Source organism: Lissotriton helveticus, chromosome 10, assembly GCF_964261635.1.
Source record: "Lissotriton helveticus chromosome 10, aLisHel1.1, whole genome shotgun sequence".
In the NCBI taxonomy this organism is placed as follows: domain Eukaryota; kingdom Metazoa; phylum Chordata; class Amphibia; order Caudata; family Salamandridae; genus Lissotriton; species Lissotriton helveticus.
This window is the reverse complement of record NC_136071.1, coordinates 911,628,792-911,642,926: the sequence shown is the minus strand read 5'-3', so window position 1 is coordinate 911,642,926 and position 14,135 is coordinate 911,628,792. Positions and strand designations below refer to the sequence as shown.

The 14,135-nt window shown below is 46.1% G+C and overlaps 1 protein-coding gene across 2 annotated transcripts in view; it reads left to right on the top strand.

Moving 5' to 3' along the window:
- The window catches only part of KLHL7 (kelch like family member 7), a 255,900-nt gene that overhangs the window by 34,910 nt on the left and 206,855 nt on the right, over window positions 1–14,135 (top strand). For both annotated transcript variants that reach the window (XM_078663561.1, XM_078663560.1), the window contains exon 3: window positions 8,975–9,068. In XM_078663561.1, the coding sequence (XP_078519687.1) occupies window positions 8,975–9,068 (94 nt within the window). The remainder of the gene's footprint in view (window positions 1–8,974; window positions 9,069–14,135) is intronic.

Here is a 14,135-nt window from a genome sequence, read left to right as displayed (position 1 = left end):
GGAAACCTGCGGGTGGAGGAGGGCCTCGATCACCAACACTCAAGAGTGCAGGGGCAGGGGCACCTCACTTAATGGTGGAGCTGCGAGGGTGGGAGAGCAATTTCACTGACAATGAGTCAGTGGTCTTGCTCAGTGTCTTATACAGTGTATTCACATTAGCTGGATTAGAAATATGCCTAAAAGTGGGATCCAAACTACCCCATTTTGCTTTTATTCCAACTTCTTCATGCCGATAGAAGTGAGTGCTCTGACTGACTGCTGTGTCTGCATTCAGGGGTGACTGGATACCTTTGGCGGCCTGGTTCCACACTCCTACTTTATGTGGTTAGTAATAGCCATCACAATATTTTTGCTGTATTTAAAATATGTAAGCCAGTGCATATACTGCTATCATTCTGCCAGTGCCTGTCTGTCACTCTCTCACCCTTGCTTATGCAAGGGTCAGGGAGCCAGGCTCTTTTCTCCGGAACATATGCTAGTCCATCATTCTATTTGCTGTAGGCCTAAGAGGGCTTACCTGGAGCCAGCCCAACCTTGCATTGTCTATGGTCTTCGGGTTCTACTACAAGGTGATGCACGGACAATGTTTTTTTTTTATCACACCCCATCCCTCCTGCTGTCATGGCTGTTTCCCCGCCCCCGCACAACACTCCATTGACGTTTGGAGCAATGGGTGCACGCCGCTATTTAGCTTTAAGCATCTAAAGCTAAAGCACGGCGTGCCGCCATTGCTACAAGAGTTAATCAAAAAAAGGCAGGCGGATGCCGCATTCTTTTACATTTGCAAAGCAATAGCTCCACATTTAACATGCAAGACCTATTGCAGTGTAACTGCTTGTTTTAATTGGAGGGGTGGGGCCCCACCCCATCTGACCTCCCCTGCACCCACAGCTTCACCAGTCTGGAACCACATGACGGCTACTCTACCAGAGATATGAGGACATCACCTGAAATCTTCACTTTCTGCTGGAATAGATGATGGTCTGCCTTGTGTCTAGAAGCCTACCTGTCTGTTGAGAGGAGAGTGCCTTGCCCAGCAGGAGGAAAGACTTTCCAGGAGGAGAAGCGCACAGTGTTCCTGGAGTGAAGAACACCAAGAGATAGTTGACTGGACAAGGGAGCAAACCATGAGTGACCCATGCTGTGAGGGAATCCCCCAATCTCTGAAGAGTTCCTGTGCGAACTAATCGAAAAAAAAACTTTCTAGACAGATATTTCACAGTCTTTCAGTTGTTGCCAGAGTTTAAGTCTCATCCTGTGTCTTATCATACACTACATCTTCAGGATGGGTTGGTGGAAGAAGCTGGCTCTGTATATACTGTACCAAAGTAAGGTATAGTGTGCACAGAGTCCAGGGAATTTCCAGACGTAAAACAGAGGCTAAATCAGATAATCAGTAACAGCTCTCTTTGTGTAGTGTGGGTGAGCAGTTAGGCTTATCAGGAGGGTGTGTTAAGCAGTTATTGTATTCATTCAATCAAGGCTGATGGCACACACGCAGAGACAGAATCCAAGCCAAATGGGTAAGTATAAAAGAGGTATACTTAGGTTTTAATTTCTAGAACCAAGCAGGACTTGGCAAAGGTAAGTGAAATATACTCTCAAATGCAAGACTTTACAAGGGAATGCAGTCGTGATTGAATTTGCAATTGTTCCAGGTTTGTATTTGCTTTAAAAACAGTTTAAAATACATAGATATTACTTTTGGAATACTTTTAGATTACGTTTGGATTACAACGACTACTCGACGTGAAATGCCTAGATATCACACCGTGGATCCTACAATACTTTTCTTTCATACAAAAACACAGGTCAACTGAGACCTTTTTAGGAACATAAACTCATAACATTGGTTCCTATGGGAAAAAAGTGTTAACGGTTTACAGGTGAGTAAACGACATGCAAGTTTTGCATTTGAGGGTTAGGACCAAGGTTCCCCAAAGTACAGTTAGGCACTTAAATTGCAGCACCAGCGGCACTGGTGCGGCCAGGTGCAGAGTGCAGAGGCCGAATGATAGCCAATGGGGCTAGGAGGCACCTTGATTAGGGGCTGCTCACGGATCGGCCACTCAGTCTTAGGAGCCAAGCTCCTAGGGCTAAGGTTAGGGTAAAGGGGGGTCCCGGGTCAGAACCTAGTCCACACCACCAGCGGCGCAGGGGCTGCCGGGTGCATGGGAGGTGTTGCAAGTCCACTGCAAACCTATGTATGTTTCTGATTTTGGATTTTGGCTGCAGGCTCGGGCCCGGAAGTCTTCCAGGAGGAACCAACAGCAGGGCAGGTAAGTTGGAAGGCTCGGTGACATAGGTGCACCTCAGGTCCTCCTCTTCAGTGCGGCCGGATACAGGGGTGCCTTTTGAGGTCCAATTTCACCTTCTGGGCCCCTCGCAGTTGCTGGGGTTTCTGTTCAGAGGCTGCAGGCAACTTCGGGGAGTCCTGAAGGGCTCAACCCTCGGTGGGCTCGGACTCTGCAGCCCTGGAGGACCTCGCTGGGACCGATGGGCCACTTGGACTCGGTCTGTAGGCAACGGGTGCAGTGGTAGTTCCAGGCATCGAGTTTCTTCATCCTCAGCAGGCTCGGAGTCTTTCTTTGGAATTTCATTTGAACAGAGCTGCTGTTCGCTGGAGATCCAGTCTTTGTTGAAGGCAGTCAGTCCTTCTAGAGGTTTTGGAGGTCACTAGCTGCAGACATAGGATCTCTGGAAATTGCTGACAGGCCAGTAGGGCTGGAGCCAAGTCAGTTCTACTCTGCAGTCTCCTCTGCTGTGTGACTTCTATCCTGCGGTTGAGAGCTGCTGTGGCGCCTCGCTGTTGGTCTCGTGCGCCTAGAGCCTGTACTATTTTTAACTCTCAGTTTTTTGTATTTTATTTTAATTTAATTTTTCTTTCCCCTGTTTTTAGACACTGTGTCCGGCCCTTACCTGCACTATAATTTCGCTGGAAAACCCACCGCAGTTTCGCGGATCCGGTTCCGGGGAGGTTGAGGGCGGGGAGTGACATCTTGGAATGGGCAGGGAGTAACGGACGCAATTGCTGAGCGTCCCTGCGTCTGTTGACGCTGTGAGCAGGCTATTTAGGGCGCGCCCAGTGCGGGGGCATCCTGGCAATTGTATCCTGCGGTTGAGAGCTGCTGCGGCGCCTCGCTGTTGGTCTCGTGCGCCTAGAGTGCTGCGCTGTACTATTTTTAACTCTCCGTTTTTTGTATTTTATTTTAATTTAATTTTGCTTTCCCCTGTTTTTAGACACTCTGTCCGGCCCTTACCTGCACTATAATTTCGCTGGAAAACCCACCGCAGTTTCGCGGATCCGGTTCTGGGGAGGTTGAGGGCGGGGAGTGACATCTTGGATTGGGCAGGGAGTAACGGACGCCATTGCTGAGCGTCCCTGCGTCTGTTGACGCTGTGAGCAGGCTTTTTAGGGCGAGCTCAGTGCGGGGGCAGCCTGGCAATTGTTTCCTGCGGTTGAGAGCTGCTGCGGTGCCTCGCTGTTGGTCTCGTGCGCCTAGAGCGCTGCGCTGTACTATTTTTAACTCTCCGTTTTTTGTATTTTATTTTAATTTAATTTTGCTTTCCCCTGTTTTTAGACACTCTGTCCGGCCCTTACCTGCACTATAATTTCGCTGGAAAACCCACCGCAGTTTCGCGGATCCGGTTCCGGGGAGGTTGAGGGCGGGGAGTGACATCTTGGATTGGGTAGGGAGTAACGGACGCCATTGCTGAGCGTCCCTGCGTCTGTAGACGCTGTGAGCAGGCTATTTAAAGCTCGCCTCCTGACGCGCAGCGGAAACGCGCAGCGGGAGCGCCTTCCCTGCGCCTGAGTCGTGCCAGAGTCCTGCCCGTCTGCGCTCGTCAGCGTCTCGGAGGTGGACGAGGTAGGACAGGGGGCTCTATTGGGCCTTTTCGTGTATTCACGGGGTAGGGTGTATGCTCTGCCTGCATGTTTACATACTCATCTTCGGAGCTTTTTGCCTTGCGCAGTCAGTCCCCTGCCTGCCACTACGTTTTGCCATGCGGCCGCTGCTTCAGGAGGGGCTGCTTGGCATGTGGCTGGCGGGCTTCAGCTTTGAGGGATGCTACCAAGGAGCCCTCTCTTATACGCCATCAATGCTCTCTGCTCAATACCAGATCACTTAGTAGACATGCCGTTGACATCTGGAATCTGCTGTCCGGCACTAAAACAACTTGCCTTTTCCTTACGGAGACTTGGCTCGGAGAGTGTTCGGGTCCTGATCTGGCGACTGCCATTCCTTCTAATTACAATATCTTCAGGAAGGATAGAGCGGGAGGTAGAGGTGGGGGTGTGGCTTTGATCGTGGATAAGAGTGTCCCCTGTTCGATCTTTGCCGTTGAGAATATCACCGGTTGTGAAGCCTTAGGTTTTACCCTTGGGCTATCTCCTTGTCAAACGTGCACTGGGATCCTTATCTACAGAGCTCCTGGGCCCTTTGGCTCTTTCTTTGATGATCTGCAGGCGGCACTATCGGTGCCTTGCCTCAGATCGGAGCACTGCATCCTGTTGGGGGATCTGAATGTCCATATGGACAATTTAGCGGATCCCGATACCATTAAATTGCAGGATATTGTTGCTCCTTTAGGGCTGATCTCTTATATTACTAGCCCCACTCACATCAAAGGCCATACTATTGATCAGATTCTCTCGACCAGGTTGATTGAAGTATCTTTGCCGCGTCCTGTGCTATGGACAGACCATTTTTTAATTGACTTTTGCATTTTTTCTTCCGCCTTGACTGGTTCTAGACTTCTGAAGGAGGTGAAACGGATGGGGCGGCCATTTCATCAAGTTACGGCGGAAATGCTGTCCGATGCCCTTCGTTGTCATCCCTGTCGGCTCTCAGGCAATTTGGAGGAAAATTTAGATTCTGTCCAGAAGTGGCTGGCAGCTAGATTTGATGAGGTTGCCCCGGGGAAGCCAGTTAAATCTGTGGCCAGACATGTTTCGGCCCCTTGGTTTACCCCTTCGCCTGGGATAATGCGCCAAGATTGCAAGAAAGCTGAGAGAATGTGGCGGCGTAAGTATGATCCGGACGATAAATCTAAATATCGGGATGCGATCAGGATCTATCATAAGCAGATTTCCGAGGGAAAAAAAGTTTACCTGGAGCGCAGAATCGATGAGGCGGAAAATAGGAGTAAAGAACTCTTTCGGATAGTAAAGGAGTTTGTCTCCCCCCCATCGAGTTCGCCCTCCCATTCTCACTCCGCAGTCTGGATTAGCCAGCTTGGGGACTTCTTTATAAATAAAATCAAGTCCATTCAGAACACTTTCCCTGGCACTGGCTCTTGTCCATCTGCTGGCCTACAGGCCACCCTTCTCTCGCCACCTGATGAGAAGAGTCCAGTCCTTTCGGACTTCCCTTCCTTATCCGCTACCTCCTCTCTTGATCTTCTCTCCCGGCTTCAATCAGGCTCGCCGTTGGATCCTTGCCCAGCGAAATGTCTAGGAAAAATAGCGCCTGCAATTAACAGCTTGCTTAATCCGCTGCTTAATCTCTCCCTGACATCGGGCGAAGTTCCTTCTGCCTGGAAACATGCCCTGATCCTGCCACTACTCAAAAAGCCCACGTTGGATCCGCTTGTCCATGCTAACTATAGGCCGATCTCCCTTCTCCCTGCCCTGGCAAAGGTGATCGAGAAACATGTACAGCTCACTATTTCCAGCTTCATAGAGAGCAATAACATCTTGCATGATTCTCAGTCGGGCTTCCGGGCTAATTATAGCACGGAGACAGCTTTGCTCGAGATCACCGATGCCATCAGGGAGACGCTTGATCTGGGGGGAAGGCTATTTTGGTTATGCTGGACTTGTCGGCGGCGTTTGACACCGTCCCCCATGTCGGTCTCCTTTCTAGACTCTGGGAGATCGGCCTTCGTGGGACGGTGTGGAACTGGTTTAAATCCTTTCTGACCGGCCGTGGACAAGTGGTCTGGGCACCACCATTCTCCGCGGAATTGCCGCCGCTAGAGGTGGGGGGTTCCTCAGGGGTCTATCCTGAGCCCCACCCTCTTCAATATCTATGTGGCCCCTCTGGCGGCGGTTGCGGAGTCCTTCGGTGCCCGGATCATATCCTATGCTGATGACACCCAGCTCCTTTTTACTTTTAAGAAGGGAGAGGCTTTTGATGGTGGTCTGATCAGGGAATGGCTGGGTGCGGTCTTCGACTGGTTTCGGCGGAACAGTCTGAAATGCAACTCCAATAAGTCGGAGTTGCTTTTTTTCGGATGTCCGCCGGCTCCCAGTTGGAAGACTTGGTGGCCGCAGGACATGTTTCCGCCTGATGTGCCCTCTGTGAAAGCCAAAAACCTTGGTGTGCAGTGTGATGACGGCCTCTCTTTCGGACCCCAAATTATCGGTCTGACAGGGAAATGTTTCGGCATTTTGAAAATGCTTCGGAAGTTTCTTCCTTTGCTGTCTTTGCAACACAAAAAAATCATTGTGCAGTCTCTAATTGGCTCGCGACTCGACTACGCGAATGCCCTGTATCTCGGGCTGCCTAAATATCTGCTGGCCCATTTGCAGACTGTACAGAACTCGGCTGCAAGAGCCATTTTTGGTCTCCCACGCAGGGCAAGAGCCTCGGAACTGCTAAAGAGACTGCATTGGTTGCCCATTGCTCAAAGAATCACCTTCAAGGTTTTGACCTTGGCTTTCAAGGCCCTCCATGCGATTGGCCCTAAGTATCTGGGGAAGCGCTTGGCTTTCTATGTCCCGAGGAGGACTCTGCGGTCGGCCTTGCTGGCCAAAGCTGTTGTTCCTTCTATTAAACTCGCCCGGATTGGAGGGCGTTCTTTCCGCTACTTGGTCCCGCGTTGCTGGAATGAGCTACCTGTTTTCTTAAGAAAGTCAAACAGTCTCCTTTCTTTCAGAAAGGAGCTGAAAACTTGGCTCTTCTCAGTATGATTTCTTCCTCCGGCCTCCGCGAGCAGTTGTGTTGTGTTCTCCGCTGCAGTTCTCTTTGCCAAAGCGCCGGGACACCCCTCGGGGTAGCCGTGCGCTATAGAAGAGACCTAAACATAACATAACATAACTTCTTCCATCCTTCTTCGTAGGTTGCAGGTATCTGAGGAAGCATAGTTCGGGGACGCCCCTAGATACTACATTCAGGGGCGTTACAGGGGTGTGCAGGTTAGGACCAAAAGGTCCCTTCCTTGGGGTGAGTACACCCCTTATTATGCCACCCTCCAGTGGGAGGGGGACATGAGCCTCTTTCTAATTGGCTGGGTCCCCTCATTTTCAAGATGGAGGGGACAGAGATGTGTGTTTCACCTCGCCTCCCCACCTGAGGAGTGGGGTTGGCAAAGGTGGGTACACCTCTCTTCCTAACTCTGTTTTCCCACCGATTCTCCCGCCCAAAGTGGGGGTCAAAACTGGTGGGAGCCAATTGCTGAGGGAAGCAAAAGGTGGGGACAGATTACAAGGGCGGCAGGCTTTTGAAGCTTCCCCTTTGTGGACCAAGCCCATCCTGGGGAGGAGGCATGACATACACTGCAACAAAATCCAAACTTTCCTACAGCTGAGTAAGAGTTTAAGTTTCTGGGAATGCTTTGTGTTTTTATGTGTTATATGCTTTTTAAAGTTAAGGAGTGGGTGGGAGGAGTGATACCATACTGTTTTATTTAGGATCAAGAGACTATCAGCCAGATTCATCAAGGCCAAAATGGCTCGCAAAGGGTCAGATTCTGAGAATCTGGCCCTTTGCGAGCGCTATTTTTGCATTTGGGATTCATCATCCTAAATGCAAAAATCGCATTTTTAGAAATCGCTAAATTGCGAATAATTGCATTTAAGGAATCTCAATTTGAGATCCCTTAAATGCAATTCATTAACCATTTTAAATTTGCGAATTTGCAATCTGGGGCCGCTATTTACCGCGAAGTCTGACTACGTGGTAAATAGCGAAAACCTAGCAAAATGCACTTTAGTGCATTTTTCTAAGTTGTATGTTACACACACACATGTCCTTTGGACATGTGTGTGCGCAACACCAGTGTACATTACCATTTCAGGGGTGCTACAGGGTGTCCTTTGGACACCCTGGCACCCTTGAAATCGCTTCCTTATTTGCGATTCACTAATTGCTAATCGCAAATAAGGAATGACTCCCCATTCATTCCTACGGGCCTTTAGGCCCATAGGAATGAATGGGGAAGCCATTCCTTATTTGCGATTCGCAATTAGCGAATCGCAAATAAGGAAGCTGTAGAAATCGCAAAAAATATTGCGATTTCTACATGAATCCCGTTTTGTGAGTCTTTAATAGCGATTCCTTAAAAATCGCTATTAAGGACTCGCAAAACATGTCAATGATGAATCTGGAGGTATGTCACTTATTCTTCAGTGAATTCTTCTCTCATTAGTTGGTAGATGGTAGAAATTGCACTAATTCATGGGAAAGTTATTTGACTTTTTGTGGTAGGTCTCTGGAATTAGGTATGAGATTTATTTATTCTTAAAGTATATTTTCTCTTCTTGCTGACAATTCTATATTGCATTGGCATATACCCCGTGCCCGACATTCTTACTTGTTTCTTTTCATCATGGAGTCATGGCGTGTTCCATACATTAACCTACGTTTCCTTTATTACAATAGAATACGTTTACTAAGTACATTTGACACCCAGAACCTTTGACCCTTTTCTGAAACCTACTAAAATTCCAGTAAATACATACATCTCCTGTGCTTTCTGTGAAACTAAAGTTAAGATCATACAGCTGTCATATTCTGGTGTCAATCTGTCATTCAGCCAGATCAAGTTTTCAAAACAAAGTACCTAAGACCACTTTACATTTCAGATGACTCCTAAAATGCATCTGTTGAAGTAAGGTTTCAGTTTCTGTTGTCCATGCCAAGCTATTTTCGTTTTGTGGTATGAATCTTGCAAAATCTTATTATTCCTTTATTCAGCTTAATGAGTCTGCTGCAAACAATCATTCTCAATACTATTTCCTTTGTTTTAGCAAACATGTTGGAATCTAAGTCCTTTGAAGTGGAGTTGAAGGATGCCGAGCCTGACATTATAGAACAGCTTGTGGAGTTTGCTTATACTGCCAGGTAGTTGCATCATAATCTTCCTCATGTAACCCCATCTGCACCTTCTTCTTTTACTTAAAAATGGTTTTGCCTATGTATGTTAACTCTACAGCCTCTTTGCCAATGATATACAACAGTATTGCCCTTTTTTCCTTAATCATTATGTGCAAGTGCAAAGAACCTATCATAACATAGGCCTAACATCTGCGGCAGCGGTTATTGCTGCCTTTGAATGCATTCAATGGGTCCCGTAGTAAACATTGATTGCTGGGCATTGTCTGTGGGGTATACTATTGTCTCAGGGTTTATGTTCTCACTATGTTCTATTTTGACCCAGGTTACTCATTTTGATCGTTTGAGTCTTCACAGGTTGAACAGTCACCATTTTCTCTAGGGGAAAGTAGTGGACTACAAACTTACATTGATGCCTTAACAAACAATAAATTGTATGCCCAGACAAAGAAATTACTGAAGAAAACTGTAGGTGTTCATGTATAGTATACATTTGTAAAGTAGGGCAAAGTACCAACGTTGAGTAGGCTTGAGTTGTTGGAAGTGCACTGGACACTGTGTCAGAGTGATGCCCAGGTATGAGCCTAACTAGTCTCATGTAGCAGCAGGGAATCTCGATGCAGGGATTGAGTTAGTACTCTTGATGTTTTTAAAGGGATGTTGGTGAGTATGCTTTAGTAATCATTCTGTTTGGTGTTCTACTGGTCAAAAAGGTTACATTCTTTGAACTGTCATGTGATAAGCATAAAATCATTTCCAATAGCATTAATATTGGTGCAGACATCCCTACTATGTATTTGTGCCATCAGTTGGGAAAAATGGACCATTTCGTATTCCTAGTTTGAAAACATATGGATCAAGAATACCAGCATTCACCATTTCAACAATTCCTGCTGTGATGCATTTATATTTGCCTACACTCCTCGCATTCGAAATTTCCCATACTGGCCTGTCACAACACAGTAGAGAGGCATCGTCGCCGGTATCCCGCATGCGCTAAGCACCACGACTCACTCCCTGGGCGTCAGTGCGCCATCACGGACACAGCGGGAACTGTTGTTGCCGTTCTAGTGCTCGTTTCCATCACGTCGCATGCCCAATGACGTGCCCACGCCCTCCACCCTGTAACCACACTCTTTTGAGGAAACTACTTGTTTGAGCACACGCCATGAACGCCATGCCGGCGGGATCCTGTCCACACCGTAGGTTACAGCAGATGCTATCCAAAGACGAAGTAAGTTGCAGCGCCCAGCATAACAGAGAGTCTAAAGCGCGGTTCTCCAAATGCTCTTCACCGCATTTATTCACTTCCCCCAGGGTCTCAATACAGGAATCTCCCCTGTATGATAGGATCCATGGATCAGTATACACACAGAGGTTAAGTAAGCCACATTTATGTCATGTCTGTGAGTCTGTCTCGTGAGTTACTAGCCATGTTTTGCTGTATTTTCTTTTGGTTTTCACCAGATCACATGCAGCAAATGTCACCAGATAACCTATTGTTTTTGACTCTAGGCAACCACATGTACCCTAACGCGACACCTTTGCCACTATAGCCCATCACAATCATTGATAGTACGTGCCTGTGTCACACTTTGCATAACAGCTTCAATGTTATGTTATCAATTTTATCATACTAGGGCCATGATAAAAACGTTAATGTGTGCTCTTACGGCACATTGTAGCCACGCATGGTCATTTACTAGATAGTCATCATGCATGCCCACATCCAGTCACATGCATGATGCTTTCATATCATAGGTTTGCTATTTGCAGAGCAGCCCTATGCATGGTGGAGTGCAGAAGCATAAGACATGCATGATACAAGCAACCTGTTGATAAATAGGTGTGTCTTCCGTATTTTTCCTTTTCAGATACTCATTGCGATGGATCTGTAAGTTAACTTGAACCCACCACACTCACTACACACTTTTGGGCGTGCGTTGATATATACACCTGAGTGGCCTCCTAGATTTTTGGACACACTCACATTTATGGCCCTGACGAAAGCCTCACGAATACCGCACAAGGCTGAAACTAGTTGACCTACACTCTTTAGGTACATTGAGGCACATTTTTACCTCGCCAGTATCCTATCTATGTTTTTAATCATGTCCTAGGACCCTTCCATTAAAACGTTTACAAGGGCATTTCCAAGCGACATTTTTATCATTTATTCACATTTCACATAGCACTTCACTTTCCACAAAAAACCCGCTCCGCTGTAAATCAGGCTTTGAAGCACAGATGGATTGCACTCGGCAATCCAGCTGGGACCTCGATGATGAAACATGACACGTACTAGGAAGGTGGGTGAGGGGTCTTCTACAAACAACCACTGGCTGTCTGCGTTCCCCGATTAAGGTGTAGGTCACCAACAATGACCATAACCCGTTAGGGACTTGTCCATGTTATTTTGTGCCTACACTCCTAGCCACATGGTTTACGACATGTTACTTTACTTTGCTTTTAGCAGTACACTGGTCTCTTTATAGGCAGTGATCTGTGTTGTAAAGCTAAGAACGTTGTTTGTCTCCTTGAAACACTTTAAATCATTTGGGGTCCCCATTCAAACAATATTCACTCTTCCACTGTAAGATGTCTGACTATTGAATAAATAGTCCTCCGTCTGTCCATTATGGGTCAGGCAGTCTCCTCACCCAGCCCAGGCTGATTTTTGCCAACCTATGTCCCTATATGCCTGTTAGCATAAGGGGAGGGTTCAGACAGAAATATACTTCCTTGCCATTGTGGGTCTCTGTGTTTGGATGCTTGAGCATCTTTACTGCTGAACCACACACCTGCAGAGCAGTTGGCACAGTCCCATGTCCTCTGTTTGCTGTAACAGGGCTCTGGCAGGAGCCAGAAGCACCTCTCTATACCTGTGGGTACCACTATTTCCAGGTAGTCCTTTATTGTCGTCACTACAATCCATCTGGATTATGATGGGCTAATCATGTCTCCATCCACCTTCCTCTACTCAAATTTACAAGACTCCCTCATTGCACCTTGAGTAAAAGCTGTAAAAGTGGACCTCTTGATTTTTGCAGCTGCTGTATCACTGCAGATACAAGCACCTCCTTGGTCCCACACAATGTTTTCCCAAGTGAGAGCTGTATCTTTGTTGCTGCTTTTAAGTTATTGATGATCGTTCGTTCTTTTTTCTGATGTACCACATATAGCTCAATGAAGTACAAATAACTTGATGGACTTGCTCTCTTTTCTATAGGTTCTTGAACAAAGAAGTTCAAGTGTTTTGGGGCAGTATGGTTGTTTGTCAAATCAGAAAGCAGTATATAAACAGCTGTGGATAAATGTTGCTAAATTTAGTGTTGTAAAGATGGGCTTCCGTTTTTCTGTCTTCCTCTCTGGATGGAACACTGATAAACATAAAAAGTGGCAAAAGAAAGCTGAGTCTAGTCCTTTCTGCAATAGTGTATTTCTCTTATTTATTTGAATGGTCTGCGTAAGGCCACACTCTCTCCTCCATGGTTGGAATATTGTCTTACTTACTTACCTCCCAGCCCCTATTCCACCATTCTTCCAAAATGTTCATATTGGCAGTGAAGGAGATGAGATATTGTTTGCAAATCATAATGGATGCCTAGACACTTTTATGGCCCTTAGGAATTCAGGCCTCCTCACCACCCCCTAGAACTCCCTTTTTCGGTTCTTTTTTCTTTTGTCTGGAGAGTATTGTTATTGCACATCTGATGAAGGATCGACATATTAATACCTCAATATTTCTTTTTGCCTGGAATTGTTGTGCAGTTGCTCTCCTGTTGACACGCAAACGTTATCAGTGTGACTAGCTTTCAGTGAACACGCAATTTCTAACTTAGAAGGTCTCTGTAGGAACACAAAATGGGGCTGGTGGGCAAAATGGCTGGAAGCAGAGGCTAAGTTAACAGAATACTATTTTTTAGCATTTAACAGTCCCTCCTTTTAGCCTCTACTAAATACATTTTTATGTATATGTATTTCAAATATATATTTAAAAACTTTTCAATTACCAAATACATGAAGAGTAAAAACCTAAATCAACATTATACTGCAACTGTCAAAGTTGCTCTCTCTGCATCTTACAAACTTTGCATGTCTATTTTCATAAATTCATCTATTTGTTGCTGAAGCATAAACTGCTTATTAGTATCACGAATATCCACTTTCTTAGGGATACAGGGCATGCATAAAGAAGTACAGAGGGGGCATATAATAGGCATACATTGAATACAAAGAAAACATCTTAGAATAGTACCTACTATACAGGCTGCTATAAGAAGTAATTTCCATCCCCATGACATAAGAATGCTCCAGAACCAACCAAACCAGGTCCATGTTCCAGTGTCTTGGTGTATCTCAGCCGCTATCTTATGCAATTTAGAAATGGCCTGATAAACGATAGGCACGTTGTCTGGTATATAAACACAACAACTGGCGCCGATAATTCGGCATGCACCTCCACGATCTGCAAGAATCACATCTAGAACCATACGGTTCTGCAAAACTACAAGTCTTGCTGCCTGGAGTTCCTCAGTGATGTTACCTAGAGCTGCTGTTTTCTGATTAACTACTGCTTCAACTACTCTAGTGAATCTTCGCATGTTCCTACTGTTGAGAGGTGGTCCAACAAAGAAGAACATACCCAGGTTTACTTCAACATATTCTTGCAATGAGGTATCCGTCTGATCCACTGCTTTAATATCTATAATTCTCTTGGTCCCGGCTAATAAAGGATTGAGGGTTGATAGTCCAGTCTTATGATGAGAAGCTGGAGCAAAATAAACAGAGGGAAGGAGAAAAGATACATAACATATCCCTGACCATCCAGGAGGTAGATAGAAATAACCCTTATTCCCACAAATAAAATATGTATTATAAGACACTAGAAAACTACTAAGTGCCGGACCTGTTATAGCCAATACAGTGTCATAATCACTATTACCTACAAAAAATGTGACCACAACTTTTCACACATAGGGGAGCTCGTGTGTCTGTTACCGTTATAATGGGGAATTATTTCTCTAATTTAGTCTGTGTGGTACCTCTGGCATATTCCCCCATTTCCCAATCCGT